Source organism: Anas platyrhynchos, chromosome 3 (assembly GCF_047663525.1).
Source record: "Anas platyrhynchos isolate ZD024472 breed Pekin duck chromosome 3, IASCAAS_PekinDuck_T2T, whole genome shotgun sequence".
NCBI lineage: Eukaryota > Metazoa > Chordata > Aves > Anseriformes > Anatidae > Anas > Anas platyrhynchos.
In genome coordinates, this window is record NC_092589.1 from 61,860,300 (window position 1) to 61,887,900 (window position 27,601).

At 43.5% G+C, this 27,601-nt stretch overlaps 1 protein-coding gene across 1 annotated transcript; it reads left to right on the forward strand.

Moving 5' to 3' along the window:
* Window positions 1-9: 9 nt before the first annotated feature.
* SLC2A12 (solute carrier family 2 member 12) lies at window positions 10-27,601 on the forward strand. The gene is made up of 5 exons (XM_005014090.6): window positions 10-374; window positions 7,111-8,433; window positions 23,555-23,677; window positions 26,032-26,164; window positions 27,313-27,601. Exons 1-5 carry the CDS (start codon window positions 257-259, stop codon window positions 27,407-27,409), a joined length of 1,794 nt encoding a protein of 597 aa, XP_005014147.3. The 5' UTR covers window positions 10-256; the 3' UTR covers window positions 27,410-27,601.

Genomic DNA, 27,601 nt, shown 5'->3' on the forward strand with positions numbered 1-27,601 from the left:
CGACAGACGGCCCTCCCCTCGCCTGCAATAGGCTCCCAAGAATAGCAACAGCCTGTGTCACTGGAAAGGGCAAAGCCTTCTGAAATAGCAACAAAGTTGTTCACAAACCACTTTGCGGTTCGCATTTGGTTTCAGCCAGCTTCGGCAACTTGTTGCCATGAGGAAAATAAGCCGGGCTGCCCTGGCTGGCCGGGGCAGGAGGGCTGCGCTCTGAGGGACCCGTGGCCAAGGTGCGAAGCAGGGCGCTGGAGCGGCGATGGTACCCGGGCAGAGTGCAGAGGACCTGGGCCAGCAGTGCCAGAAGATGGGAGCAGGGGAGGATGAGGAGGGCGGCAGAGGCAGCAGGCGCCTCCACCAGCTGCCGGCTGCAGCAGGTAAGGTGGTGGGGCCGGGGGCTGGGTGCTGCCGAGCAGCAGCATGCAGCTGGTGTGGATGTGGGAAAACCACGCAGCACGACCCGCGGACTGCGGGCATACATACTGCCTCGGTTTCCCACAGAGCGAGAGGGCAAATAGGGGAACGACAGCTTTAGTCTTGCATCAGGGCAGATGTGATACTTTTCCCTCAAGGCCCACCTTTCGTGCATGGGTTGTCTGTGGTGTAAATCCTTTCCTTCACGCAGATCAGCCACCTGAACAGAGAATCTGCCGCACCTGGGATAAGAGCAGTGCTCCAACCCTAGGGACTGAAGTCCAAGGAGGCCATGTGAGCAGGACACCTGCTCATGCTGGGGCAATTTTTGGGGTGGGGGCACAGGGACTCCCTGCTGTCTCTTCTACTCTAGCATTTCATGAGGGAGCAGGGTTTCTGTGCTGACACATGGAGAGATCAACGGCAGAATTTCTTCTGAAATGATTTTTGAGTGCTAAAGCTAGATTTCATATCTCTTCACTTTTGCTGTCACCCCCAGCCAGCATTTTTAAGTTACAGTGTGGTTTTGCAACTCGGGTCCTTTCTACTGGCAATAAGATCAAATGAAAATGACACACAAATGTGATGTTTCTCACCCACAAGATAGCTGTGCCCAAACAGGAAAGCGTTGTTGCAAGCCAGAAATTACTGTGATGTCCTGAGCAAGTTTTGTTCACGTAAAAATGAATGAACTGACTAACCAGTGCATGCTTAGATAGCACAGGCACAAATCCTTTGTCAGAGTGCAGTAACGATCAGTCCAGAAACATCTGCTGACACCTGGGAGCAGAGGAAGCAGAGGTTAATGAAGAACAGAAAGGCAGTTGGTGTGCAGACATATTTAACATTACCTAAGGGTATGGGGGAGCAGTGCAGATTGCTACAGGATGGCGTTATCAAAGGGAAGCACGGCAGTTACAATAAACAGGCAGCAAAGCGTTGTAGTGCGACGGCTACGATTAGAAGAGTATGTGCAAGTTACACACTTGGCCTTACCCTCAGAAATTAAAGCGTAACCTGAGAAATGCAGTCACATTGCTAAGAATTAAGAGAAGCTGTTGATTCTTACTGCAAAATAACAAAACAAAGCCTAGAAACCATTTACTGTAATGAAGGGCCAGGCTGCCTGTTGACATAATGAAAATGCATGGCAGAGCGCTGAGAGGTGGAGAGATGGCCTGGCTGGCTCTGCCCAGGCTCTGCATTGCCCTATCTTTCCATCAATTCCAGGACATTTTTGTTCATGAAGTCTCAATATTACACGATGCATTAATCAGACTTATGGTACATAAAGTACACAATACCTCCCACCATTGCAGGAATTTAGATGCAGGAGAATGTGTGATACATTAGTTTCCTTCTGCCTTTTTTTTCTAGCTCCGTTTACAAAATGTTTGCTTTGGGTTGGCCTTTCATACTTGGATGGCAGGAGTCATGTTTGTCAAAGAGCTATTCTGAAAAGGGGATAATCATCTGTGTTGCAGATTCAAATCTATGCAGTGAACCCAACTTATCATTATTTTCTCACCTGTGCTTATTAATCAAGGATTGACAGAGCTTGATTTCACCTTCCAAATGTCTAAACATATCAAAGAATCCCTCAGGATTTAAAAAACATATTCTCTCTTCCTGAAAGACAATGTCTTTCCATCCCAACTTGAGAAATTTCTCACCTCAAATTACACTGAAGTCAACAGAAGAAGGCACCATGCAGGAAGAGATTGTGAATTCCCCTCCTAGTAAAATAGATGCATTTGCACAGATTACATAAAGAAGTAATCTCCCCCTGCTCCAACTCAGTACGTTTTTCTATATACATCATGTTCTCTTGAAAGAAGGAAAGGGAAAACTGCACCAAAGAAACCTTAGTATCTGGACTGATGTGGAACATCATGCTGTCATGAGGATTTGAAAAGAGCAGACATCTCTCACAGCTCTTCTGCACATGCAAGGGGGAAAGAGCATTGTTTCCCAGCTTGAACTGCTGGCAAATCTTTCCTGGCACAGATCATTTATCCGTAATGCTCATGAAGCGCATGTGCAGAGCAAGTATTTCACCTTCAGAAAGGCTGCATTTTCCCAAATATGTTCTTGAAAGTAAATAGAAAGGAACACACCCTTACTAGCTTGGCCCCATCCAGTCCCATCAGCAGTACACTGCTATACTGCAACTGCTCTTGCTCTCCTTTTCAGGAACAAAGAATAAACATTTCCAGCAAACGTTCTTGAAGATAAGTTTGTTTGCCAAGTCGTGCTGCTTTTGACCTGAGTAACAGTTATGAAAAACCATTTTGTTTACATGGAGAAACTAAATAATAGACTTTCCAATCACTTGTCACATACCAGCCATGCACTCGTCAGCCATGGGGTTTGTTGCAGGCAGAAGGAGAAATTTCTCTGGAAGCCATCATTAAAATAGTTTGTTCCCTTGGGTTGCACACTGCCATGTATTTTGCAGGCATCTCATAAAAATAAGAGGAATATACATTTTAAGAAACTTTTTTTTTTTTTTTTTTTTAATGCATATGAACTGCCAGCAACTTCATTAAAAACGACACTTAAAAGGACTGTGAGTACAACTACTGCAGTATGCTTTATCTTGAATTGTTAAAGCAAAACATGCTGAAGTCAAAGAGAACTTTGTCTGGAGGAAGACCACAAAGTAAAACTGAGCAGAGTTTTCAGGGCTTAACTTAGCAGGCAGTTTTGAGCAGGCAGGTCTTAGGTACACCAGTTACAGCAAAACCTCCTAGTGATATAAGACTGTTTCTCAGCAGAATAATGCCTGGGAATGACAAGTTAGCTGCTGAGTCTGTTGCCATCATTGCAGGAAGAAAATCTGTCTCCCTCTGTATTACAACAGAACCTGCTTTCCACTCAGGGGTCCTCTTTAAATACAGCCCGCAGCTACTTCTATACCACTGTGGGCATGTGTAACCAGCAGACCAACAAGGGTACCAGCTGATCCAGTAAAATACAAACATGAAGACATCTGTCAAGGTGCTGCACTTGGAGATGCAAAAAGTATATATGTCCTTGAGTGCTTCCCTAGCAAATTCCAGGTATCCAAGCTCCACCCCCAGCTTGTAGAGTCTCTCTGATTAAAAATAAATAATCACCTCCATTGCATTGCTCTGAGGACCATGGGCTGGGGAGAGGAGAGTCTGGGTTATAAGGAACAGTGCTGGTGGCAGACTCCTTTAAGATATTTGAATTGCCACTGTCATTTTGAGTAAGAAACTGGAACCATACCAAACTGGCAGTTGCACATTTAAAAAATTAAAAGCTGTGCAGGACACAGAGCTCAGAGCAAAAATAGGAGACACAGCCCAGGCTGTGTCCTTAAAGTTTTTGTCCCATTGTTATTTAACATTTTTCTTAGTTACCTAGAGGATTTGAGGGTGATAAAGGTAGTAGGTGGTTAATAAATGAGATATATTACTGGTTGAATGAACTTAGGATGGCTTGGCCTGTTGACTGCAAGCAAATATCATGTCTGGGGTTCCTCTCAGCTAACTTTAGACATCTGCATCTGAGCAAGCAACACAGATTCCTTTTATAGTCAATGAAGAGAAATAGGCATCTGACCCATTTCAAATATCTAGAAGTACCTACTTTCTGCAAATGGTTACAGAAAAAATCTAGAGATGCTGCCTTTCTCTCAGTTAGGAAACTTGAACACGCCCTATGTGTTTTAACACAGCCAAACGCCAAGTAACTTTAATTCCTGGTTAGGATATAAAAGGTTAGGCCATATCCAAAGAAAACACACTGAGTGCCTTGGAAAGAACTTGGTCATAGAAGAAATGGGTTGTCCTGGAGAGTAACTAGCTGAAAGTGAGCTCCTGTACACTGCTCTGACAATCATTTGATCGGTACTGAGCGAAATCTCCACCAGGAGCAGGACAAGAATTGAAAACTCCAATTTGGCACTGTGCAACCACTACAGCAGCACTGGATCCAGTTCCCAATTTATTAAAATTGATAATCTGGAGAGAGTTCAGAGAACAAAGCTTTGAATACTTAAGGGACTGGTAAACTTGTAAAGACTCACAGGCTAAGTAGTTTATCCAGGAGACATCTGTGCGATGACTTGATGACAGGCTGTAATTTTGTACTCAGTGAACAAAGCTACATGCAGGCAAATGGAGAGTGAGATCTGATGACTGGAAGTCAAGGCTGCAGAAATCAGGTCTAGAAATAAATTATAGATAATTTGAAATAAAAGCAATTAACCATTGTCACAATGTACGATTTAGAGTCATTGGTTTTCAACCACTAGCATTTTCTAAATCAAAGCTTAATATTTTTAATGACCTATTTCAAATAAAAATACATTTAAATGTGTCCAAAGGGTTATGTTGTGCTGTTCATGAGTATCAGACCAGATGACTACAATGGTCTCTATTGGCTTCATAATATACAGATTAATCCAACAACTTAGGTTAAATGTGTCAATGATGAAAATGCAGGGCTATCCAAGCAAGCACTGGTATCAACACTGAGCAGAAGTCTGGGCAGAACACTGTGATAAAAGTAATACAACAGTGTTGTATCATCATCTCTGATTTTTGGTCAGGGTTTATTGGAAGTGTACACTTTCCAGAGCTAGTAATGCACAGCAACCAGGCAAGTCAAAAATAGAAAGGGGAGGGAGAATTAGTTTTTGCAATGATAAAACAAATATTGCATGTGTACCTTGCCATAACCCACGTACTAACCTCTGTTTAAAACAAGTGCCATGCTCAGGCACATACACAACCATGTGTCTTTCACAGGTCTCTTGCCATCTGTGGCCTGCCCGCCAGCCTAGTGCAAGGGGCAGTGTGGGCTGAGGCGTACTGGGAGTGCTCAATAACATGGGGCTGCTGCCTGGCTCAAAGAGAGCAAACCGAGGGTCAAGCAGGAGAACTGATAGGCAATACCCGTCTTTAATGGGTTTACACATATCCTCTGGCCCTGGAGGGATGGATTATGCCCACACTAAGAGCTAAGCTCTGCTGCCCTCCGAAATAACCTGGCCTCCTGTGGGCTGGCTGCAGGGTGTGACGGTGGCCTTGTGCCACCAGCCAGGCCGTGTCCAGGAATTGTCAGCAGAGCACGAGGTGACGTGGGGCAAAATCATGCCAGACACCATGCCAACAATGCAGTTGGATACATGGCTCCCTTCCAGGGTCGGGGCCTGGGCTCTGGCATTGTTTGTTTTAGTAGTACAGATATCCTGTTAGGCCGCTCTGCGCCTCCCCTTGCCTGGTTTTCTTCAGAAATGCAATATCCTCTCTTAAATGGGACTGATCCTCGCCAATGTGCTCAAAAGTTACTGGCAAGGTACTTTCAGGCAGTCAGCATGATCAGAGAGCCTTAATGCCTTAGAAAAATAAACTAAAAATAAACAGTCAATGCTTAATTTTCTGTTGGGCTGTATACCACTTTCCAGCCAAGCTGGAAAATACTTGCTGCAGGAGAATTGACTGAAGTATGGACTCTGTTATGCTGCAAAAGCTACCTCTCCTCAGACACATGCTATCTCTCCAGCTAAGCAGGAAATCAGAAGTCAGTTTACTCTTCTCCTAGCTGTGTTGCAGCCAACATCATGGTGAGAGGAAAATCACACTGGGAGAATGAACAAGACCAACAATAACAAACTAAATATTCCTCAAAGTTTAGGGTGCAAAAGGCTTCACAGTTAGTAGAACAGGATCAGTTAAATCTATCTTGTAACAATAAACAATGTATCATAGTTGCATAAAATGAGTTTATTTTAAAGTGGATGTTCAAAGGCATATAATCTCCATTTGGTTTAGGTTTTCACCATCTGTTTTTTATTCCTGACATTGTGGCTGACCTAAACTATGCAAAATATCTGATCCTGATATTCCAAAAAATCTGAGATGACTGATGAGCAAAGCCCAGATAGTTCAGAAATTTGTACCTCAAAGATTTGTTTCCCTCAAATATCTTGGCTGTCTGGATCAGCCTGTTTGTCAGAGCATATGTTTTAATATGGCAAAGAAAAAGAAATCACTGGTACCAGCAGCCATCATGGCATCTTCAGATGAAGCAAAGTAAGTGGTGAGGGGTTATCATACTACTGACTGAAATCAAGGTTGAAGCAATTTGGCTGGAAAATTATTGCTTTCATTGCCCATAGTAGACTGGTTGGGTGGACAAGAGTCCCTCAACTCATTACATGAAAAACCCTGAGAATGCCTCAAGGCAAAAATTGCTTTCTTACCAGAAGGTTACACTGTCAATACTGCCTTTTGCAATAATATTCTGCAGTAGAAGATCTAATTATTTAGGGCACAACCAAAATCCTATTGACTTTTGTTTAGGAAGATGAGGAAACTAAAAACATTTATTATTATGATATGCAATCACATGAACTAAACATTATATAAAGATATTTTATATATATAAATACTAATAATTATAATAATTATTAATAATACTAATACTAATAATATATATATATATATATATATATATATATATATATATATATATATATATATATATATATATACTCTTTTAAAAAACAGCATTGTATATAGCCACTGCTGCTGGGTTTGTATGTACCTAACTTCTGCCTAAAAGCAACGAAACATTGTTAGGGCTGGTATACCAAAAAAAATTATTACTGGTTGTCAGAATGTTGCAGAAATCACACTATCAATTTCTTTTTCTCTCTTATTTCAGGCTGTGGAACATTTACATTTCTATCTTCTGCCATTGCTGCTGTAAGTGGACTTCTGATGGGTTATGAGTTAGGCCTTATCTCTGGAGCACTTCTTCAGATGAGCAGCATATTAGCACTCTCTTGCAAAGAGCAAGAAATTGTTGTAAGTTCCCTTCTTTTTGGCGCCTTATTTGCATCCCTTACGGGTGGATTCCTGATAGACAGATTTGGAAGGAGGTTTGCAATAATTATTGCATCTTCTTTACTTGTGTTGGGAAGTCTGATTTTACTACCCTATGAATCGTATGGGATACTTATTGTGGGACGGATTGCCATAGGTATTTCCATATCATTATCATCAATCGCGACATGTGTATATATTGCTGAGATTGCCCCACAGCACAGAAGAGGCCTTCTCGTATCATTGAATGAACTCATGATTGTGATAGGCATTCTCTTTGCCTATATTTCAAACTATGCATTTGCCAGCGTATCTCACGGCTGGAAGTATATGTTTGGCCTTGTGATTCCATTAGGTGCCTTGCAGGCTATTGCGATGTATTTTCTTCCTCCAAGTCCTCGGTTTCTTGTCATGAAAAATAATGATGAAGCCGCAAGAAAAATACTGGAGAGACTACGGGAAACTTCAGATGCTACTAAAGAACTCACTTTGATCAAGTCTTCCCTGAAAGACGAACATCAGTATAGTTTCTTGGACCTGTTTCGTTCAAAGAACAACATGAGGGCCCGAATGTTGGTGGGGCTCACACTAGTCTTTTTTGTGCAAACAACTGGGCAACCCAACATTTTATTCTATGCATCAACTGTTTTGAAGTCAGTTGGGTTCCAGAGCAATGAGGCCGCCAGTTTGGCTTCTACTGGAGTTGGAGTGGTTAAAGTGGTCAGCACAGTCCCAGCCACGTTTTTTGTGGATCAAGTTGGAAGTAAAACTTTTCTGTGTATTGGCTCTTCTGTTATGGCAGTATCATTGGTCACAATGGGCTTAGTGAACCATAACATACACGTGAACTTCACCAGTGTCTGTAAAAGCCAGTCTCTAGAGGATTCCTACCTCCAGAGACCAGGAAACCTCACTGGTGTCACCAATGGGAGTCTCAAGGACCTCTTCTCTAGTATGGCTTCACCAGAAAGACTCTCCTTCGACACACAGAGAAACCCTGATGTTGCCAGGACAGGAGAACTGAACAGGACTACCCTGGCAGAAGGCAAAAGCATGATGGCATCTCACACAGAAAGTGGGGAGGTTCCCGTTGTCCTGAAATGGCTCTCACTGGCCAGCCTGCTTGTTTATGTTGCTGCCTTTTCCATAGGTCTTGGACCAAGTAAGTATTTCTTTTTTTTTTCTAATTCTTTGGAATGATTTACTTAAAAGTGATTTAAGTGCTGGGATGACAGTGTTTTCTGCTAATACACATCGGCATTATCACAGACTGTCCTGGTGGGCCCAAGGTGTACTTTTTGGGAAGAGGTCCTGACCATTTAAGGTCAATGGTCTTATCTCCCTTCAGTTCAGTGAAATTAACTGTTCACCTCCAGTGAAGTCAGAAACTGGTGTGAGCTTTGTCCAGCAAAGTTACAGGGCTCCTGCGTATTTTTCCTTTTCGTGTTCTGTAGTGTTGTTACACAGGGAAGGTGAAGATGTAGGCATTTTCTGCTGCTAACCCATAAATCCAAGATTATGATGAGCTCTCGACCTCTGCATGGTAAAACATCATTAAATCCACAGAACGGCAGCGTGCCAGAGTCCTGTTGAGGATCTGGCCCCCAGACTGTATAACAGACTTCAGATACAGTTAGGGAATATAAAGCATCATAGTTCATGAGCAAATGTAAGTATCGTCATCATCATCACTACCCGTGCTTCTATGAAATGGAAGAACATGAAGGAGAGTCACTGTGCAATGGAGGCGCTCTTGCAGCTGCTGTCACACTTGCTGAGGAGACACTTCTCCTGAGGAGAACATTTCTGCCGTTCCCAGGCACTAGGAACTAAATCCCTTCATTTTGTTTTGTTTTGTTTTGCTTTAATAGCACTTGCATATTACTGTACTTTGAAGGGGTTGATTTTTTTAAGCCACATTGCAAAAAGCACCTGCACAGAGTCCATTATTTATTAACTGACTTCATGTGCTCTTGTGCCCTGGCTCAAACTTGACTTGCAAACACACTGTACTCCTGCTGCACTATTATGATGAAAAGCTTCCACAAGAATAAAGCCCAACAATTGCACTAACAGCAACTCTCCCCTGCAGTATTTATTTTAAACATTGCTCACTGGGAGAGCTGCGTGAGATAAACATCCATTGCCAGGGCAGCAAGCTCGGCTGTGTTATTGCAGCATTGTTTCCTCCCTTGCAGACCATCTTGGAGCTAGATTCTGCTTTCAGTGACACAAGTCCAAAACTAGGGGTGCAGCCCTGAAAAGAAAATGTTACTTTAGCTTTTCCTTGGGTGTTTCAAAAGCACAGTTAATGACCCTCAGGGCAGGAGCACTGCTTCAGGTTTGGACTGAAGTTTTGGGCTCTTGCTGAAATCAGCTTTCCTGTTGACCTGGCCGTAAATGTGCTCCTGGTCATTTGGGCAGGCCCGATGTGACGCTAGTGATAACAATGTCTGCTTCCTTGGGGGCTATGGAAACCAAGGTGTGTGCCAGGCTAATCTGAGAAGTCTTTGAGGCCCGTGTTTGTTCTCTGACCTCTTTCTTGACTGAAAGCACAAGTCAAGAAAGTCTCAAACAGCAAATGGGGAAAAACAGGCACCATCTCGGCTTCAGCTTGTTAAAATCATGTGCAATTAAGCCATGATGCATCTGCTTAGCAAGTGAAGGCCGGGGCCAGGAGAAATACAGGTATTTCAAAACACAAACACACATTTGCAAGACAATTCCCTGAATTTAAAAATACAGTATTCATTTAAAACTGGCAATGCATAGAAAACACAAGGGTAAGAAAATCAAGAAGTTGTTGGAATCTGCAAAGGATCTCTTGTGGTTGGGCAGTCTGGGTTGGGAAGGAGGTTTTGGTTTGTTTCTCATATTCAGCCTTCAACATCTGTTGCTTGGAGTCCAAATCCTTGAATGTATTTTAAAAGCCTAGATTTCTTATCCTCAGTGTGCCTTTCTTAGTGCAAGGAATAAGTGGGCCCCTTCGCCTATATAAAGTAAACAGTTTTAACATGTTTATGTTATTCATCTCTAAATCTGGTCTGTGGTCTGGACCAGACCAGTTGCCATTGTCTGCTCTGCAGAGAGAGGAGACATTGAGGTTACAGCGCTGCTTCCAGTGCTCACCGCCCACCACGGCCAGGCGATGCCTGGGGACAGAAGCACTGAAACCAAGCACAGTTGTATTTTCAGTGCTCACATCTCCTGCTCCGTGCTACATCTGCCTGTTCTGCTGGCTCAGGTGGCAGCAGTGTTGGGGATGTGTCTGTTTGTGATCTAAAGGTCCCAGCAGGCTCTTCTGGACAAACAGCAGAGAGGTTCTTGTTCTTCCCCTCTTCTCCACTGGGCCGCTTCTGGAACAAATTCAACCACTTTATTTTGAGTCCTTCTAGCATGATGTTTTGCAGGGATAAAGGAGAGCCTGTGTAGCACCATTAGGTAAATGGCACACTCTTCACAGGGCAGAGCTTGCAATCTGAGCTCTTTTTATAAATTATTTTTTTCCTTTTATTTTCTTTCCTTTTTGGGGGGGGGATTCTAGTCAAAGAGCTAGTTGCAATCCAGATTTGCACAGCTGGCATTTGTAAATGTTGCATTTTTCCATGATTCCTCCTTTGCTTCCAAATTACATTAAGTAGATAGATTTTTTAATGAACCAAAGATATGCTAAATATATTTATTGCCATTTATCAAAGCACTCAGGCAGCACGCTGATGAGTGCTCAAAAACAGACCGTGAGCAATAAAAGCCATTTCTACATTACAAAAGAATTCACAGGCAGGTGAGCATCTGTTTAGTTACTTTTTTTGATTCAGGGGTGCTCTGTGTTTATATCATCAACCCCTAGGCAAGATAAAAGGAGCATTTCTGTTGCTCTGTTATGGATTAATTATGTTTGATGAAATGTGATCCAACTGCTTGTTCACACTCAATTTCACGCCATCATAAGGACGTTTTGTAGGTGCAACAAATGAGTATTGCATCATGCCGCAGAACAGCACATGCTGTTTCTCCAGTGGTGTTTGCAGGAGCACCTCCAGGTGGGAGGTGCACAGGGGACTCACTTGACACACATCTTGACTAGCACAGGGGACTCACTTGACACACATCTTTGTCTTGAGTTACCTTTGCTTTATATCAGAAAAGTGACACGAGGATGAATTTTTCTCAGTAGGGAAAGATATCTGTGGAGCCCATGAGAAATCTCAATCTGGCTGCTACGTGAAGGGCGAGGAACACGAAGGGCTCTGTGCTGCATCCAGCGAGTGTTTGCAAAGAGGCTTGCTGGGGCCACAAGAAGTCAGCCTCACAGAAACAGCCTTGCCATGCCTTGCACAAGGAGCAGTGAGTGCAGGCAAATGGCATGAGTGCAGTGTGGAAGTAGATCACCAGTGCGTCACTGAAGCTAGGTGTGGCCCTGAAAATTTGTTTAACATAAAGAAAACACAGAGAAATTCTTCTAGTCAGGGCCAGGCACACATATAACCATTCACTAAATGGCACAGAATTAACTGAAATAGTTGCAGAGTATCTCATTTGCAGGTTGTCTGCTCAAAACACTTGGGGGGAGGGCAAAAATAGTGGTCCTTTCTTATAAAGAAGTGTCACCTCCTTCGTGGATCACCACTGTATGGTGGAACATACCAAAATGCAGAAACCAGGAGAGCCAAACTCCTGGAGTATCAGACTTATTTTCCAAAATAAGTCTGTAAATGTGGGACTCTTGGAGTCAGATGGAGCATATGCAAGAGAGTTGTCTTGCTTAAGAACTGTAGGGCACCTTCAGCATTTCTGAAACAGAGCAGGTGGCCAGAACCCTGATGCTTCCCTCAGTGACTCAATGAAAATTCAGATTTGGGTGTCAGATGATCTGTTCCTTTTGCATCATTAGGATCAAAAGCTAAATATCACTCATGCATGGACAACTTGCTTCCATGTTTTCCTATATATCAATGGAGGTCTTTGCAAGCATAAGCCCAGGGTTTTGACACTGGGTGACCTCACCAATGAGCTGGTGAAAGAGAGATGTAACGCATTAATACAGGAATGCAGTGTGCTCTGGAACTAATCCTCTCCATCCAACAAATATCAGAGGGGCTCCAACAAGTCCAGGGCCCGGAAGGAACTCACTCAGCACTAACACAGACTGGACCCAAAGGGCATCTGTTTCTCAGGCTTGAATTTGTTCTAGCAGAAAAAATATAAGAGCAAAACAGGACCTCCCAGTGGTTTCTTTACAAATCTCAGGTATCTCTTCACATATAACACAGGAGTCCTGCATGCAGTTCAAGGGAAGAGATCCATGCAGATCACAGGGATTTTTTTTTTTAACCATGGAAAGGGGAACACTTTTATTGAGAGAGGGATGTTGAATGCATGCATTTGGATTGAGTCTATGGCATTGGTGCCTTGTTCAAAAGAGTTTTTTCTTCCTCCTCTGTCAGTCCTTAGAACACATTTCTGTACAACTGCAAAGTTATTTAGGCAGCTGGCCAATGAATGTCAGGATAATCTGCTGGTGCAAATTGCATCAGCTCCGCTGACATCCCTGACGTTCATGCTGAGAGTGTGGAAATCAGTGAAAGTACTTTACACGTAGGACTGAGGGGCATTTTTTTTTGACAGAAGCCATCCTCAAAACCATTTAGATGCATAAAGTCCATAGGTATTTATCTCTTTGTGGACCCATGGCAGAAAATGATGTGTTACTGCATGTCCCTGAGCAGCAGGCAGCTTTGTGCAGCTCTCTGGAACCAGAGGCTGAACTCTCAGAGCAGTTTTCCTGGAGGCCATCACAGGATCCTCTTCCGGGAGACTTCTCAGAGCTGCTGGGATGCCCTGACCCTGAACACTGAAAGCCCACCCAGCACACACACAGCTGTGGATGCCACACTCCCAGCAGGGATCAGTGCCTGCATCTGGAGGAATGGGGCTTGGCATAAAAAAAAAAAGATACATATATCCATCTAGATAGATATAAAATCTAAATATATGTATATAGTTCTGTGATGGACAAATAAATGCATAATGGGCTCATGGGGGAGGATTTAGAACTTACGGAAACCTTGCTTTTCTTCATCTCTCTTATAGTCCCATCAAAGCCCAGCTCCTGTAAGTACGTGCTTGTAGGACTAGCAGTACTATGGTATTGATTAAGACCTGTTAAAGAGTGGAATAAGTTAAATCTGAGATGTGTGGGACCAGAGTTTGAGCACCCATGTGATCCTAGGGCGGGGAAAGATGGCAAGCCACCAAGATGTCCTTGGGTTCCTAGTTTAACACTAATGAAATTCCTCCCATAGGAGGGACTGTGATTTCATGTCCCCTGGCATGTGCCCCTCGCTAAGAGGGAGCAGTGACCACACTTTCTGGCAAGCCCTGCTGAGATGCACCATCTCATTGCAGTGGCAGCTCTCTGTGTGGGGCTGTCAGCCCCATGAGGAACAAAATTCACATGGGGACAGCAGTGAAGACAAGCCCCTGTTGAGGACAAATCATAGAAGCAAATATTTACTGATTAAATCCTAATTCGGATCGACAGATGCCTGTTCCTAGTTTAAATCTGGGCAGATTTGACGTACTGAGTATATCAGAGTTAAATTTATATCAGCTTGAATGGATGCTTTAAAGCTGAGCTAATTTTTACCTAAAATGGAACATATGTTTCAACACGCTTAGACTTACACATTTAACCAATGTGAGAGACAGGCTCCACAGAAAATCAACAGAAGGAAATATTCTCCCCACCTATGGGGGCTTTCAGAGCCCTGCTATCTGACCTGCCATTTGGAGCAGCCCTCCTTTCCTTAGTGGCTACTGAGGGGGCTTAGGGCGACCAGGAAGCTAAATTAGAATTTGCGATGGCTTTCCCATGTGAAAACTGCCTGTTGTGTCTATATTTTGTTGTGAGTTGTTGACGTCATCCAAATGCAAACTTTTATACCTGTGTTGGGGACAGTAGGGAAGGTGGAAGAATGATGAAAATTCAAGGGTTTGCAAGAAAAGTGAAATCTGTGGAGGTGATGAAGGAACCAAGTCCCTCTTTCAACCTATCACTCTCCTTATGCAATCTTACGTGGCAGTCTTTCTTTATGCATTTTATCAGATTAAGCAAGCCAAAACCCAGACCTGGAACATTTTCTGAAAGCCCAGAGAATCATGCTGAAAGCAAACATAGTCTACTGGACTTTGCCACTGTGATTCATAGATTAATTGGCTACCTGAGGTAAAGAATGATTCATTAGCATAGTTAAATGCAGAACATTTTCTATGTCTCTCTCTTCAGTCACTAAATGCATCTGTAAAAAACCTAGAAAGAGCTGGTTTCACATATGACACTGAACAGCCCAGGTACTTGATCACAGAGGTCATATCTCCTGTCACCCATTTGAGCCAGACCGCATAGGACTGCTTTTCTCTGCAACAAAATGCTCCTGGACCTACTCTTGGTCATCAAATGCCCTACCAGAAACTGGAAAACCTTATGGGAAAGAGAACTGTCAGTATGGAAATTCTGTCAGTGGATTTAGTTTTTTGTCCTTCTGCTTTCTAAGCCATATGGCCTTACGTTAACATGGAAAGCACTGGTAAAAGGTAGGGACGACTAGAATTCACATCAATATTTCTGTCATTAGAACAATATTTCAGGCTTCTACAAAACATGTGGTTATTGTATTAGTTTATAGTGCACATAAATTTGATGTTAACAGGCATTCATGCTCGGCATTGCCTCGCATGACAGTTGTTTGCAATGCTTTATTTTCGAGCTTCTACAGTTTGCAGAGCAGCTCTGGCCTGGCCTTAAATTTCGTATAAATGAGCAGCATTAATTTTACACTGTTCTGTGGTTTACTCTGGAAAAGGAGATAGTGGTGGGGATTAAATTAAGTGCTCAAAATACACAAGTGCTTAAATGCTTTCTTGGATCTGAACCAGAAAAATAAGCCTGGGAAATGGGCATGTTTCACTGCAAATCACTACAGAAAGTCTTATTTTTGCTAATTAAAAATGAACTTGGATTCTTTATTTTAAGACAAGACTCCTAGCACTCTGCATTTGTGCTGAATCATCACTGGATGCATGCATACATGTGGTTTGAATATGACACTTCTAGCATTTATCTGGCTCATTATTCCCGGGCTATTCAAATGGTGCCTTGTGTGGCCTGTTCACACACTGTCTGCACTAAGCTGCAGCAGAAAGACAAGGTGTGACAAAATGAAGAATAAAAAAAGGATTGTGAATTGCCCACTCATCCTATCGCCTTGTCCTGGACAAGGTTTATCTGCAGCCCCTTGTTAGCAAGTCACTTCACTCAGGAATCAGTTTGTGTTTTCATGGTATGATTAGTAGAAGTGAAACATGACCCAGTTTAAGATATTTTTGGATGCTGAGTTGTAGGATTTCAACTTGTAGGAGATGTCCTCTAAAGTATCAGCCAAATAGGTTACTCTTATCTACCTTGATAGGATCTACAGATTTGGGAGGCTTTTTTAAGTGTAAAAAATGTTATAATAAGGCAAAGATGTTTTTGCAGTGATGAGACATGGAAATGCCAGCAAGAGTTTTCTCCCTAATTATTTCAGAGCTTCATTTTGCAAGAAGCAGAGTAGCCTTGTTCAACACCGAGGCTTCCCATGCCTCCGTAATGGATGGCTCCCTGGCTTTCGGCATACTCTGCTGGACTTAAACAGTGATTGGAGCCAATATTCTGATCTTGGTGCTCTGATTATACAGATAACATCTCTGCTAATGGCTGTATGCTAATAAGCCTATTGACACAAAGGAACTACTTGACTTAAGAGGCGTGGCTTCAGTGCTTAAAATTAGCTATGCTTATGAAATACCTTTTCAATTCAGATTAGTTAGTAGCTTCTGGCTAAAATGAAGTGCTCTACTTCAAGAAGACCCACTTTAAAAAATCACATAATGAGTATTGTTGTGATACTAACCAGTAATTGAACCTAACAATCCCTGTTTGTTCCACAGGGGCATTTTCTTCAGCAAAGTGGTTCATTGTCAAGTGGATCTCGCATACCATCTTGTATTTGCTGTCATATGCTAATTGAGGCTGCCTATCATGAGCCGAATTTGCCCTTCTCATGTTGTAGGTCAAGTGTTACATTTAAGCATTTGGTAAATAATAATGGCCTTTGATAATCATATCAAAGATAATGAAGGATTTTATAGTAATTTTCCTTGAGCATGTTCTTGCAGGGAAGAGCACTGTGACAATGAGATCTGTGAAAAAGTTTATAGGGCATATGTCGAGTTTCATAACACCAGCTTACTTTTGGAGAGAGGGCTTGGAGGAATTTTTTTTAGAGGAAACCTGATTTTTGACCAGCTTCATGCAAAAACTAGAACTGTTAGAGGACTTCAAGTGCAAAGACAGCATTTCATTTCACTTGTAGAGATCATCAAACTAAAACAAGCCTTTTAAAGTATCAAATATATATATATATACTGGAAAGTGAAAAACATGCAATCATGTAGCTTACTGGCACTGCTGGGGAAGGTGGAGGTTGGCAGCCAAAGTGCAGAGGGGATGGCCAGGTAGGAAAGTCATTGCATGAAGTTAGGGGATGTTTTTTTGCTTAGGCACTTGAGTTTCCGTGTCACACTGAGCTCTGGGAGGAAAACCAGGAAGATTTTCTTAAAGAGAAGGGGGACACAAAGAGGCACCCACTTTCTGTTGCCTTCAAAAATCAACTCCAAGCATAGAAAATTGTGGTCTTATGAATGAAGTTGAACTGAAAGACACATTGGTGGGTGAAACCCCCTCCTTGCCACCTCCTGCCAGCACAAACCAAAGCAAAGCCTGAGCAGCAGTGAACAGTGAGGGACTTAAATGGATCTAAAAAAAATGGATCTCAGCAGTCCTCTCACTAAATAAATCGCTGTTTTACAAGGCTATTTACCCTTTCCAGTTTGAACTTTCTGTAGTATGTGCACAAATCTCTATTTTGCAAGAGTAAAGGCTTAAATTGCCCCTAGTTGCGGTGTCCCAACAGCTCTTTTCTGTTGTGCACCCCCTCAAGGCCCCACATGGGCCCTTGATACTGGAAAAACAGGTTCATTTACCCCACCCCAAATGAGTAGTTTCTCATCTCCATACTTTTTAGAAGTGAAATATGTTATAATCAGAACTAATTCATGCACAATTTCCTTGTGGATTAGAGCCTCTGGCTTCCGCAGTCATTCCTCGGCAAATGCCTGAGAGGATTATCCTAGATTCAATATTCTGAACAAATAAACACCTACAAACAGCAATACACACTGCAGGTTTTAATTAAAAGGCCATTTTGAATGACAATATGTGATTTATGTAGTCAAGCATGTTTTCCCTTGAAGGCCTGTTTTCATTTTTCCCTTTTTCTCTCTCTTCTTTCCCTTCTGCTTGCCCTGAAAGTTGTTCTGTCCTGATGGGTAAGTATGAGTGCCTACACAACAACGGATGAGAGACAGAGACAGTGCCTGTGAAATCCATTTGCAAACAGAATTGTCATCTTGTGTATCAGTTTAAATCAGCTTCTGTTAGGGGACCTGAAAAAAAGTGAAGATTAATATATTATTATCTATCTACACTAATGATGCGTGCTTCTGATATTGCTTCTGATATATTTGCTGCTGAGTGCTGTTGTTGGGCAAGATGGACCCCAAATCACCTTCACTGAGACAATTCTGTTACTCCTACACCTTTATACTTCTCTCAGTTCTTGCCCAGCAATCATTCATGTGGGAATCACCGATACAAGAAAACTTCTTGTTTGTGTCCATTCTTTCAACACGAAAGTAGGTGGACAGTAATTGAAGGTCACTGAAAATAGACTTAAGAATATATTGAACTATTGAAAAAGAGGTTTTGGGGGAAGGATGCCTGGGGAAAATCAGAAATGATGCACATCTCACTGCCCTCCTCTTCAAATGGCCCAGACAAGAGTGGAAGGAGGCAGTGCATTGGTCTCACAAATGAGGTCTCTTCCCCCAAAACCTTCCTGTGGCTTGAACATGAACTGGAGGAGTCATAAGTGAAGGGTGAATTCCCTGTCCTGCCATGAGGCTTCTTAGAAGAGGCACATGCAAGTGTTCGGCCTGTCTGTTAGTGATGCAAATAGTTTGAACTGTAGATAACTATTTTTATGTACTTTACTACATCCTTGGAGATAAAAGGATGAAATCCCACTTGTCTTAACTTGTTTTACTTCAGGGAGTCAGCCTGAAGGGTTAACCATTAGAAACAAAAATGTAGTATACCAGAAGAAAAAAAACCTTAAGCATTGCCACACCACATCAGCTCCTTTTGGATCATCCGTTGTGTCAGGCATATTGCAACCAGAGTTGTAAAGCTGCTCAGAGAGGAGCAATAATCAAACTTTCAAGCACCTCAAAAGCCATAGGGTGAGGTACTTCTTGTCAGATAGAGCCAGAGGCATGAGGTCAGCTGAGGCTTCTGCCGAGTCCCCTATCTCTCAGCAGTAGAAGCCTTCAGCTCCTTTTCATGTGCACACACACGACCTGAGATCTGACTTAACCCTCTGCAAGCAAGCAAACCCTCTGCTGGCCACTCACCTGCTCTCCAAAGTAATGCAGGCTTGCATTCTCTCCATATCCATCAGTTACTAACTTTGAGCAGCCACTTCACTCTCACATCTCTCTGGCAGTGCCAGAGAGACAAATGGCTTTTATTAAATGGAGGCATTGATTTTTAAGGCCGGTTGGGATTGTTTGCTTTGGCCTCTGGCAAAAAAACTGTGGGCAGAATTTCAGTCCAGAAACCAGGTACTTGAAAAATCCGGTGTGTGTGTGCGATAAGCCTGGAAAAAAAAACGTGGCCTCGGTGAAGCCACGTCCTTTGCATTCCTTCTTCTTGTGGCAGCTTTGCAGTTGCTTGCTTGCATCCTTTCTCAGGTCTATTAATTTGTGTTCTTAGAGGGTCTGCCTGCATTGCTAGTGGGATAATCCCTTCCTCGTCTTCCCTTGGACCTCTTGTTGCTAACAACCCAGTCCTCTCCTTTCAAAGACTTACGTACTATGTACTTTTACCTACTTCTTTCCTAAGCCATAAACCCACTTAATCTCTTCCCAGAGTTTGTACCTCAGCAACTTGAATTCTTTCAACTATTCTAACAGCTGCTTCTAAATCTCACCACAAGGAACTTGCTCTCACACAATACAGGTACAGGAAAGGAAAAAAATGCTAAGCAGCAAATGAATAGCAAGAGAATCTAATATTTCATTAATGAGAGCTGCTGAGCAGCTTCCAATTTGCTTCTGCCTCCTGGCAGGAATGAGGTCAAAACAAGGACATTTTTCATTCATGTACCTTACTTGAATGTTGAGTACCCTCAAGCTCACAGTATTTCTCAGATGTTCTCAGATGTTTCTGCTTCTGTGATATGTCTGTGATTTATTATTTTTATTGTTGTTGTTGTTGTTATTATTATTATTATTATTTTATTTACTGCATAGATAGAATAAAGAAGAGATCACATAAGGGTTTGAGGTACCTCTTTCCTTAAGACCCTAAAGCTCATTAAATTGCCCATTTTGGCTCAAAGAAAAAGGCCACCCAATCTGTTATCCTGTCTCCAACAGTAGCCAGTAGCAGATGTTGAGAGAAAATACATGAGGGAAAGCACATGTTGCATGCACAACGTGTCCTTCTGGCTAGTTAACGGACTTCAAGAAAAATGTTGAGATTTTTTCCTACTGTTGTTTAATAGTCCTTGATGGATCCTTTTCCACACATACAGAGAAATAATGTTTTAACATCCAACTTTTCATCATTTTATCTCATTACTGCTTTTCACATCTGAAGCATCCTGTGAAGGTGAGCTCTAGAGTTGAAATACTCATTGTCTGAAGTACATCCTCCCATCTAACAAATGTCCCTGCTCAAACCACTTAGCTTCTCTTGGTTTGTGTCTTGTTAAATGCAATGAATCACTCAGTTGCTGATTCACTCAATTTTTTAACTGTGCTGCACTATTTCTTTTATTTGCTTGTATATATATATTAAGCTTCTAATCAGGTAACTTAAGCATTCTCCATACTGTCACTACAGCAGTTACCCTGACTGTCCTGGTAATTTACTTACAGAGATCATGCTGATTCTAGTACCGTTCCCTTTTTGAAACAAAATATTATGGTAGGGTCTTTGATCTTCCATTCCTACAACAATACTGGATTTGAAATGGTATAGTCAATATTCATAGAATTATAGAATCACAGAATGGTTTGGGCTGGAAGGGACCTTAAAGACTATCTAGTTCCAGGGACACCTCCCACCAGACCAGGTTGCCCAAAGCCCCATCCAGCCTGGCCTTGAACACCTCCAGGGATGGGACATCCACAGCTTCTCTGAGCAGCCTGTGCCAGTGACTCACCACCCTCAGAGTAAAGAATTTCTTCTTCATATCTAATCTAAATCTACCCTCTTTCAGTTTAAAGCCATTGCTCATTGTCCTATCACTATATTCCCTAAAACAGAGTCCCTCCCCAGCTTTCCTGTAAGCCCCCCTTAAGTATTGGAGAGAAATATTACAGAGCATCTTTGAGAGAGTTACATCTTGAACTACTTCTGCTCCTTATTCCTTTAGTGTCCCCTTAACTTTGTTTAGAGGTGAATGTCACTCTCCTGGCCAAGTGTTTGTTGGTATACCTGAATCCTCTGTTCTTCCTTATCTGGACAAGGTATTTCCTAGCATCGACTTTCTGTAATACTTACTCAAACAGTTGACCACTTTCTGATCCAGAGCAAAATTTTCTTTGAATTAACTACATCTGTGTATGCAGTGGGTGGTTTTTCTTCTCCAGATTTTGCCATAATAAAAGATGGTTCAGCTGTACAATTTCTCTTAACTGCTGTCAACATACAATTCCCTACACATCAGTAAGGGTGAGTGCTACCTGCAGCCACTGCCCGAACAGATCCCGTGGGTGTTGAAATTAGCACAGGGTCTCATGTTGAGCCCTTAGCCTCATTTCTTACCCCCACTTGAACTGGAAGGCACCAGCTCTTCCCCCACCCATTCCATGAACAGCAGCCAAGGGCTGCCAAAGCAGACACTGTAAACTATCGCGTGTGTGCAGTGTGGCTGCTCCTGCAGTCCTTCTGCAATAATATTAGATTACACAGCAGACAGAGAGGCGGTTGCAGTGGTGGCAGGACATTATTTGGACCCTGTTTTCAAGGTTGGGCTGATTTCCTCTGTAAAATGTAGCTGCTTAGGTTGGTGGAGGCGGAGCACCTAGTTCTCCTTGCAGTGACTTTGGGAGCATGCAGGTTAAATTTCCGCAGGACTGCGTGCACCGGGTAGCAGCAGTCATTGTGAATGGGAGCCTGAGCCTAGTTCCTGGCTTCCCAAGAGAAAGCCACATCCCTTCTGTACCTACAGCAGCTGCTGCTTTTTGGCAATGGTACAGATAATAAAAACAATCCCAGAGAGGTGCTAAAAGCAAAGAATCGATCGTTATCGCTGCCTCAGCTTGGGAAAAGGGATAAACATAATGTAATAAGTGTCAGATTTCTACAACTGCTATTTCTTTGAGGGGAAAAATCCTTTCCACTCTTAGCCAGGCAAGCAGAGGTCAGGGGCATGCCAGAGGAAGCAGATACCATTAGCAGACATGAAGAACAGACCTGGTACGTTGGCGAGGTCTGTCTGGACTACATAGCTGGTTGAAATAATAGCAGCTAAACACTACTGTGGCTGATGCAGATGCTCAAGTATTTGGGTTTGTTAACAGGAAAACACTGTGTTTCAACCCCCTAGACAAATCAGATTTATCCTGAAAGGGACAGTCTGTCCTTGCAAAAGTGTGTGGTATTGGAGATGGTGCAGCGTCATATATTTCAGCCACATGCCATCCCCAGGAACAGGACTAGAAGAATACCTCCTTCTGAAGCCAGTTTTACTTCTTTTCTTTTTCTTTTACTTTCTTTTTTCCATCCTGTGTAGAGACAACACAGAATATGCCTAAAGCATTTATTTAGTGGAAAGTCTGCCTTGTTAGCAGCAAGTGTATTAAATTTGCTGTGATCCAAGTCAGATAAAAAGAGACCTCTCTACAGCTATTTGTGTGTGATGACTGCGTGCCACTGGGCCATGTGCAACAGCATCAAGCTGGCACGCACTGTGGTCTTGATTCTCACTCCTGCTTATGGACTAACATCACCACATTGCCAGGTCTCCCAGTGTGGGTGGGAACCTCATTATAATGAGGAAACAAAAACAAAAAAGAAAGAAACAAAGAAACAAAAACCCTGGGTCAGCTCTTTCTTACCCTGGGTCAGCTTCTTTCTTACCCTCACCAGTACAGTCACACAGGAACCCTATGTGCCCCCGAAGGGATAATGCAACATGACAGATGGCCATACAGGGTCCAGTTTTACAGTGTAACTTCACTGCCCAGTGCATGTGTCCTGAGGAACCTCCCATCTGTTATCTTGCAGGAACACTTATCTTGCTGAAACAGTATCACACAGGACCAATCTATAATGCCCAAGGGCCTGAAGATGCAGTTCATCCACATGCACTTCTTTGCTAATGTGCTGGTTGTCTGCTAGCCCACAACCTCTCCACAGAGCAACTTCTTGCTAATTAATTGTGTTTATGAATTAGAGGAGATGTGTTAGTTGGTTTCTTTGTCCTAATAACCAGGAATAGTGTAGAAATGTGGGGGCTTTTTTTTTTTTCTTGCTCTTGTTATCGAGGTAGCTACCCAGCCAGCTCTACGTGACCAAATTTGCTTTTGTGGACTAGAAACACCAGCACTGAGGTCACCTGTGGTGTGGTGTGACATGAAGGAGCCAAAACTCAGGACCTCTGTCTTCATTTATCCCTCAGTGATCCCATTAATATGTAGCAGAGAGCTGGAACAGCAGACGTGCCTTGGCACGGTGGGTTGATTTATAAGGTGGCATAAACAGCCAGCACTGCTCAGAGGCCCAGGAGTACTTTGGTTTGCTGCCCCAGCCCCATCAGCATTATGTTACTGGAGAGCTATTCAGCTGGCACTCCCTTTCATCTGCAGACGTGCTGTCAAGGCTCACCTCCCCCAGGCCTTTCACATTTCCCTGGTTAGGTCCATGCTGGAAGGGGACGATCGATGTCCTGGTGCTGGCACTGCTCAGGGTGGGCCTCAGGGGGCTGGGCCCACTCACACCTCCCCAAAACCGCCTTATCCTGCCAGGCAGCTCCATCTGAACCCACATGAATGTACAGCAAGGAAAGCCATCCTTTTCAAGATATTTTATACTTTTTCTTCCATTTCAGTGTCTTGGCTGGTCCTGAGTGAAATTTTCCCTGGCGGGATCAGAGGACGGGCCATGGCTTTGACATCCAGCATGAACTGGGGAATAAACCTCCTCATCTCCTTGACGTTTTTGACCGTCACTGGTAAGATTTCTCTGTGTCCTCCTGAGCTGACATTCTCTTCATGTCCGTGACAAATCTCTCCTATGCAAACAGCACTGCTAAAATTGCAGCCATGGTGTCCCAGGGGCTAAATGCAGAGACCCGCTCAGGTGCCATTTGTTGGTATCACTTCACTGCCTCCTCTACACCTTATCGAGTCTGTGCTACCAATTCTGCCTCTCCCATGGACCCTACAGCAATGCACTCGTGATTAGTGGAAGCCCCTTCTCCCCTTCACCCCCCTGTGGTGTGTGTGGCTAGGCTGGCAAGCACCTCTGGACTGCTTGGCTTCCTTATACCTTGTGTGCTTGCCATGCATCTGTGCCAGGGCTTCTAAGGGTGCAGGGAGAGGAAGGGATCATGACAGGGACTAATGCTGTCAGAGCACCTGGAGGATCAGCCCTGTGGGCTGGGAACCCCAACATTTAAAAACAACATTTCATTACTAAGTTGAAAATACACAATATTTAGGATTTATTCCTGTTCCTTCTGAAGTCAGTGGAAGTTCTGTCGGTTCAGATCCATCACAGCTTTTTGGATCAGAGTTTTGTTTCCCCCCCCCCCCCCCCCCCCCCCCGGGGGGAAAAAAAGACTATCCCATAGCAATCAATCAATTTTGGAGGATTGTCCTTTCTTCAAGAAATTTTCATTCAGAAAAAGATGTTTCTGGAAGGTAAAAATGTTTTGTGTTTTAATTTGAGAAAGCAGACTACCATGGAATAATTTATAAACTAAAGATAAACAGGGAAAAAGGTTAAATGCCAGCTTTGAAATTCATTGATTGGCAAATAGTGTTTTCTAGTTTTGCAAATTTCGGTTTTCAATGTAACTCTGAAGAAAATGTGATGAATGTCAAAATAGATAAGGGCACTGAATTTCCAGGGTTTCTTTAGCTCTGTGTTACTCAGCAACAGAGGCAGAGGCAGACAAGCAATTGTTATCAGACCCACAAAGAGTTCAGGTGATTTCACTCTGGTATACATACTTTGAGATGGGTTATTTAATACTGTGATCTATGACTAAAATAGGCTTCATATTGGCATTTTTGGGGAGAAAGATAATTTATTTCTTGATAAAAATTAGGACAAAATATGCCAGGTCAAATTCACTGTGTCCACTCTAGTAATTTAGCTAGATCCAGGGTCCCCCTCAGAAGCAAATCTTCCAGCTGTCCCCACTCACCACACTTTGGTTTGCATCACAGAGTAGCCCTGAACTGCTTTTGTAAAAAAACAAGCTGGAAAATGAACCGTGAATGCTCTCCAGTTGCCAACACTTGTTCAGTCCTTGGGACAGACCAGAGCTAAGGAAACATCCCCAGAAAAAAGACAGTGCACACCTGGTGTCCTTAGCATCAGCTGTTTGACCTGAAGGTCCCCTCCTGTCATGCAGCATTGCTTGTTAATGTACACCTAGCTGTTACTCTGGTCTCAGTTACAATGAATGCAAATCCACAGTAACTCCACTGGCTTAGCTGGATCTAATCTGGATTTATGAAAGTGTAACTTCAAGCTAATATAAGTTCCTAGTCTGTAGCAGAAAGGCAGAATTGGAAATTCTGTCTTCAAGCAAATTTAGGTGGTAGTTATTGTCGTCAGCAGGTACAAGATGTGGAAGACACTGACTAGAAGAGCAGCTTCAGCTGCATTTTTTAGCGCATGGCACAACTGGCGAATGTCTCAATTTTCTGGCTTAGTTTTAGCAGGGGAGAAAACTAAGGGAGCTGCAGCAGCCTACACACACTGGACTGTCCAAGTACATGACAGTGGCAGCCGAGTCCATCCCGTCAGGCTGAGGACCTGTCTGCCCCCATAGACCCAAAAACCCACGAGTCCTTGGCTGGCCCCATTAGGTGTTAAGTCTTCGGCCACTTTCTGATGCAGAACCCACTGCTTGCAGTGGAAATCCTGGGAACTGACAGGCCGGGAGGATTAACTGGAGACAACTGCTGCAGTGTGAAAAAATGCCCTTTTTGCTCCATGAAAGAACAAAACCAGACACGGGTGGAATTTCAAGGCGCTTGTGACCCCTGGTGCCCTCACATGAAACAGCAACAATGGCTGCTCAGTTTTCATCCAAAGTGACAGCAAACAAAATAAATCAATGGGCTTATGCTAAATGGGTCAGTGTGGGCTCCTCAGTTTTCTTTCATAAGGACTATTAGAAAAAGCAAAAGAATTTTTCTTTTCAAATTATACTCAGGCACAAATAAAAGGGACAAAAGAGGGCCTAACTTCTTTCTAACTTCCCCTGTGATTTAGGGGCTGTGTCCTAAACAATTATGGCAGCAGGAAAAAAAAAATTGAAAATTAAATATTTTTTTTCTTCCTTTATAGAGCTTATTGGCTTGTCCTGGGTGTGTTTCATCTACACAGTAATGAGCCTAGCATCCCTGGCTTTTGTTATTGTGTTTATACCAGAGACGAAAGGATGCTCTTTGGAGCAAATATCCATGGAACTGGCTAAAGAGTAAGTACCAAGCATGTCTGTGTCCCTGTGGTGTCAGGGAGACAAAGCCTCTCAGTGCTGTGCACTAACAGGAAAACAAGTTGGTATTTTGGGTAAAATCACGCTCTCCCAAGGCTCAAGCTTACACACGCTGATCTCTGTGGCCAAACATTTTACTGTTACTGAAGGACCAGCCCCAAAGTGATGGTGGTGTCCAGCATCACTACTGAGTGCTTGACTCCACAGCACGTTTGCTGACTGGCATTCCTAGAGGGAAGGGGATGCTGCTCTCCTCTTTGGGCTGTGTCTCAGCTTGTGGGCAGGAAAAGGGAAGGAGAGAGACCCTATGTCCAGTACTTCAAGACTCCATGTGAGCTTTGACAGCTGTTTTAGATGGGGAGCTTTTTGTGTGTTCGCTGAGCCCTGTGGCTCTGGACAGTAAGAGTCCTTCCAGCGTGTTTTGTGTCCCCACCTCTCCAAATGGAAAGGGTACCAGCAGTGAGAGGGTGGTGGCGATGGGTGCCGGGTGCCACTCCGCACAACCCAGTCTGGCTATTTTCGTGTGACTTGACTCCACTCGTTTATGTTCAACAGCAGCAGCATTCACCACCTCCAAATGCAGGTGTCATCAACCCCAAATTAACCAGCAATTTTTATTATCTGTGTGATGCTGCCCCCATCCTTTCCAGTTGTTTTTAACCATTAAAATACATTAAGACAAGACTACACATCCCTGCTGTTTAAAACGAAGCACTCTCCTATACGCCCTGCTTTTTTGGACTAGCCTCAGAAGTCTCCAGCATAAAAAGCTAAAGAAAACTACAGGTTAAAAACATTGGCGATGGGGCCAGCCCGGCTCCTCAGGGACCCCCCCCTACCCCAGGGCCGCCCCCCCGGAGCAGGCCCGGAGCCGGGGCCTTTCCTGACCGGGCCTCCGGCGGCGGCGCCCCGAGGCCGGCGCGAGGGCGGCAGCGCCGCCTGGCGGGCGGGCGGCCGGGAGCCGGGCCCTGGGGGCCGCGGCTGTTGTGGGGTTTTGTTGTGGGGTTTTGTGGGCTTTGGAGGGCTGCTGTCCTGAGCGACAGCCGAGCCCGAGGCGGTGGGCGAACGCTCTGCCCCTTGCACTAAGTGGAAATTTGTAATTTGTCTCGATTTTTCCTTTTCTTCTCCAGGAAATACGCGAAGACCCCGCTGTGCTGGGTGGGCCAGCGCAGGGAGAAGCTGGTGCCGGTGGAACTTGCCAAGGGAGAGAAAGAGCAGTTCTACTAGGCTGGGGCAGCCAGGGCGGCCCTCAACAAAAGACTGATCCCAGACAAAAAAAAAATAATAATAAATGCTGACACTATGATGGGGTACATGGTATCTTCGCTATACGCAGGATAATCTCTTTCATTTCTTAGTAAAGCTTCTGTCGGTGGCAGTTTACAGCCAACATTAAAGATTGTTGTAGTTTATAACACA

What these genes read in the sequence shown, in the direction of transcription:
- SLC2A12 (XM_005014090.6), top strand. Translation starts at nt 257, where the DNA reads ATGGTACCCGGGCAGAGTGCAGAGGACCTGGGCCAGCAGTGCCAGAAG. An exon ending in CCAGCTGCCGGCTGCAGCAG is followed by an intron (nt 375 to 7,110) that starts GTAAGGTGGTGG and finishes CTCTTATTTCAG; the next exon opens with GCTGTGGAACATTTACATTT. An exon ending in GACGTTTTTGACCGTCACTG is followed by an intron (nt 23,678 to 26,031) that starts GTAAGATTTCTC and finishes CTTCCTTTATAG; the next exon opens with AGCTTATTGGCTTGTCCTGG.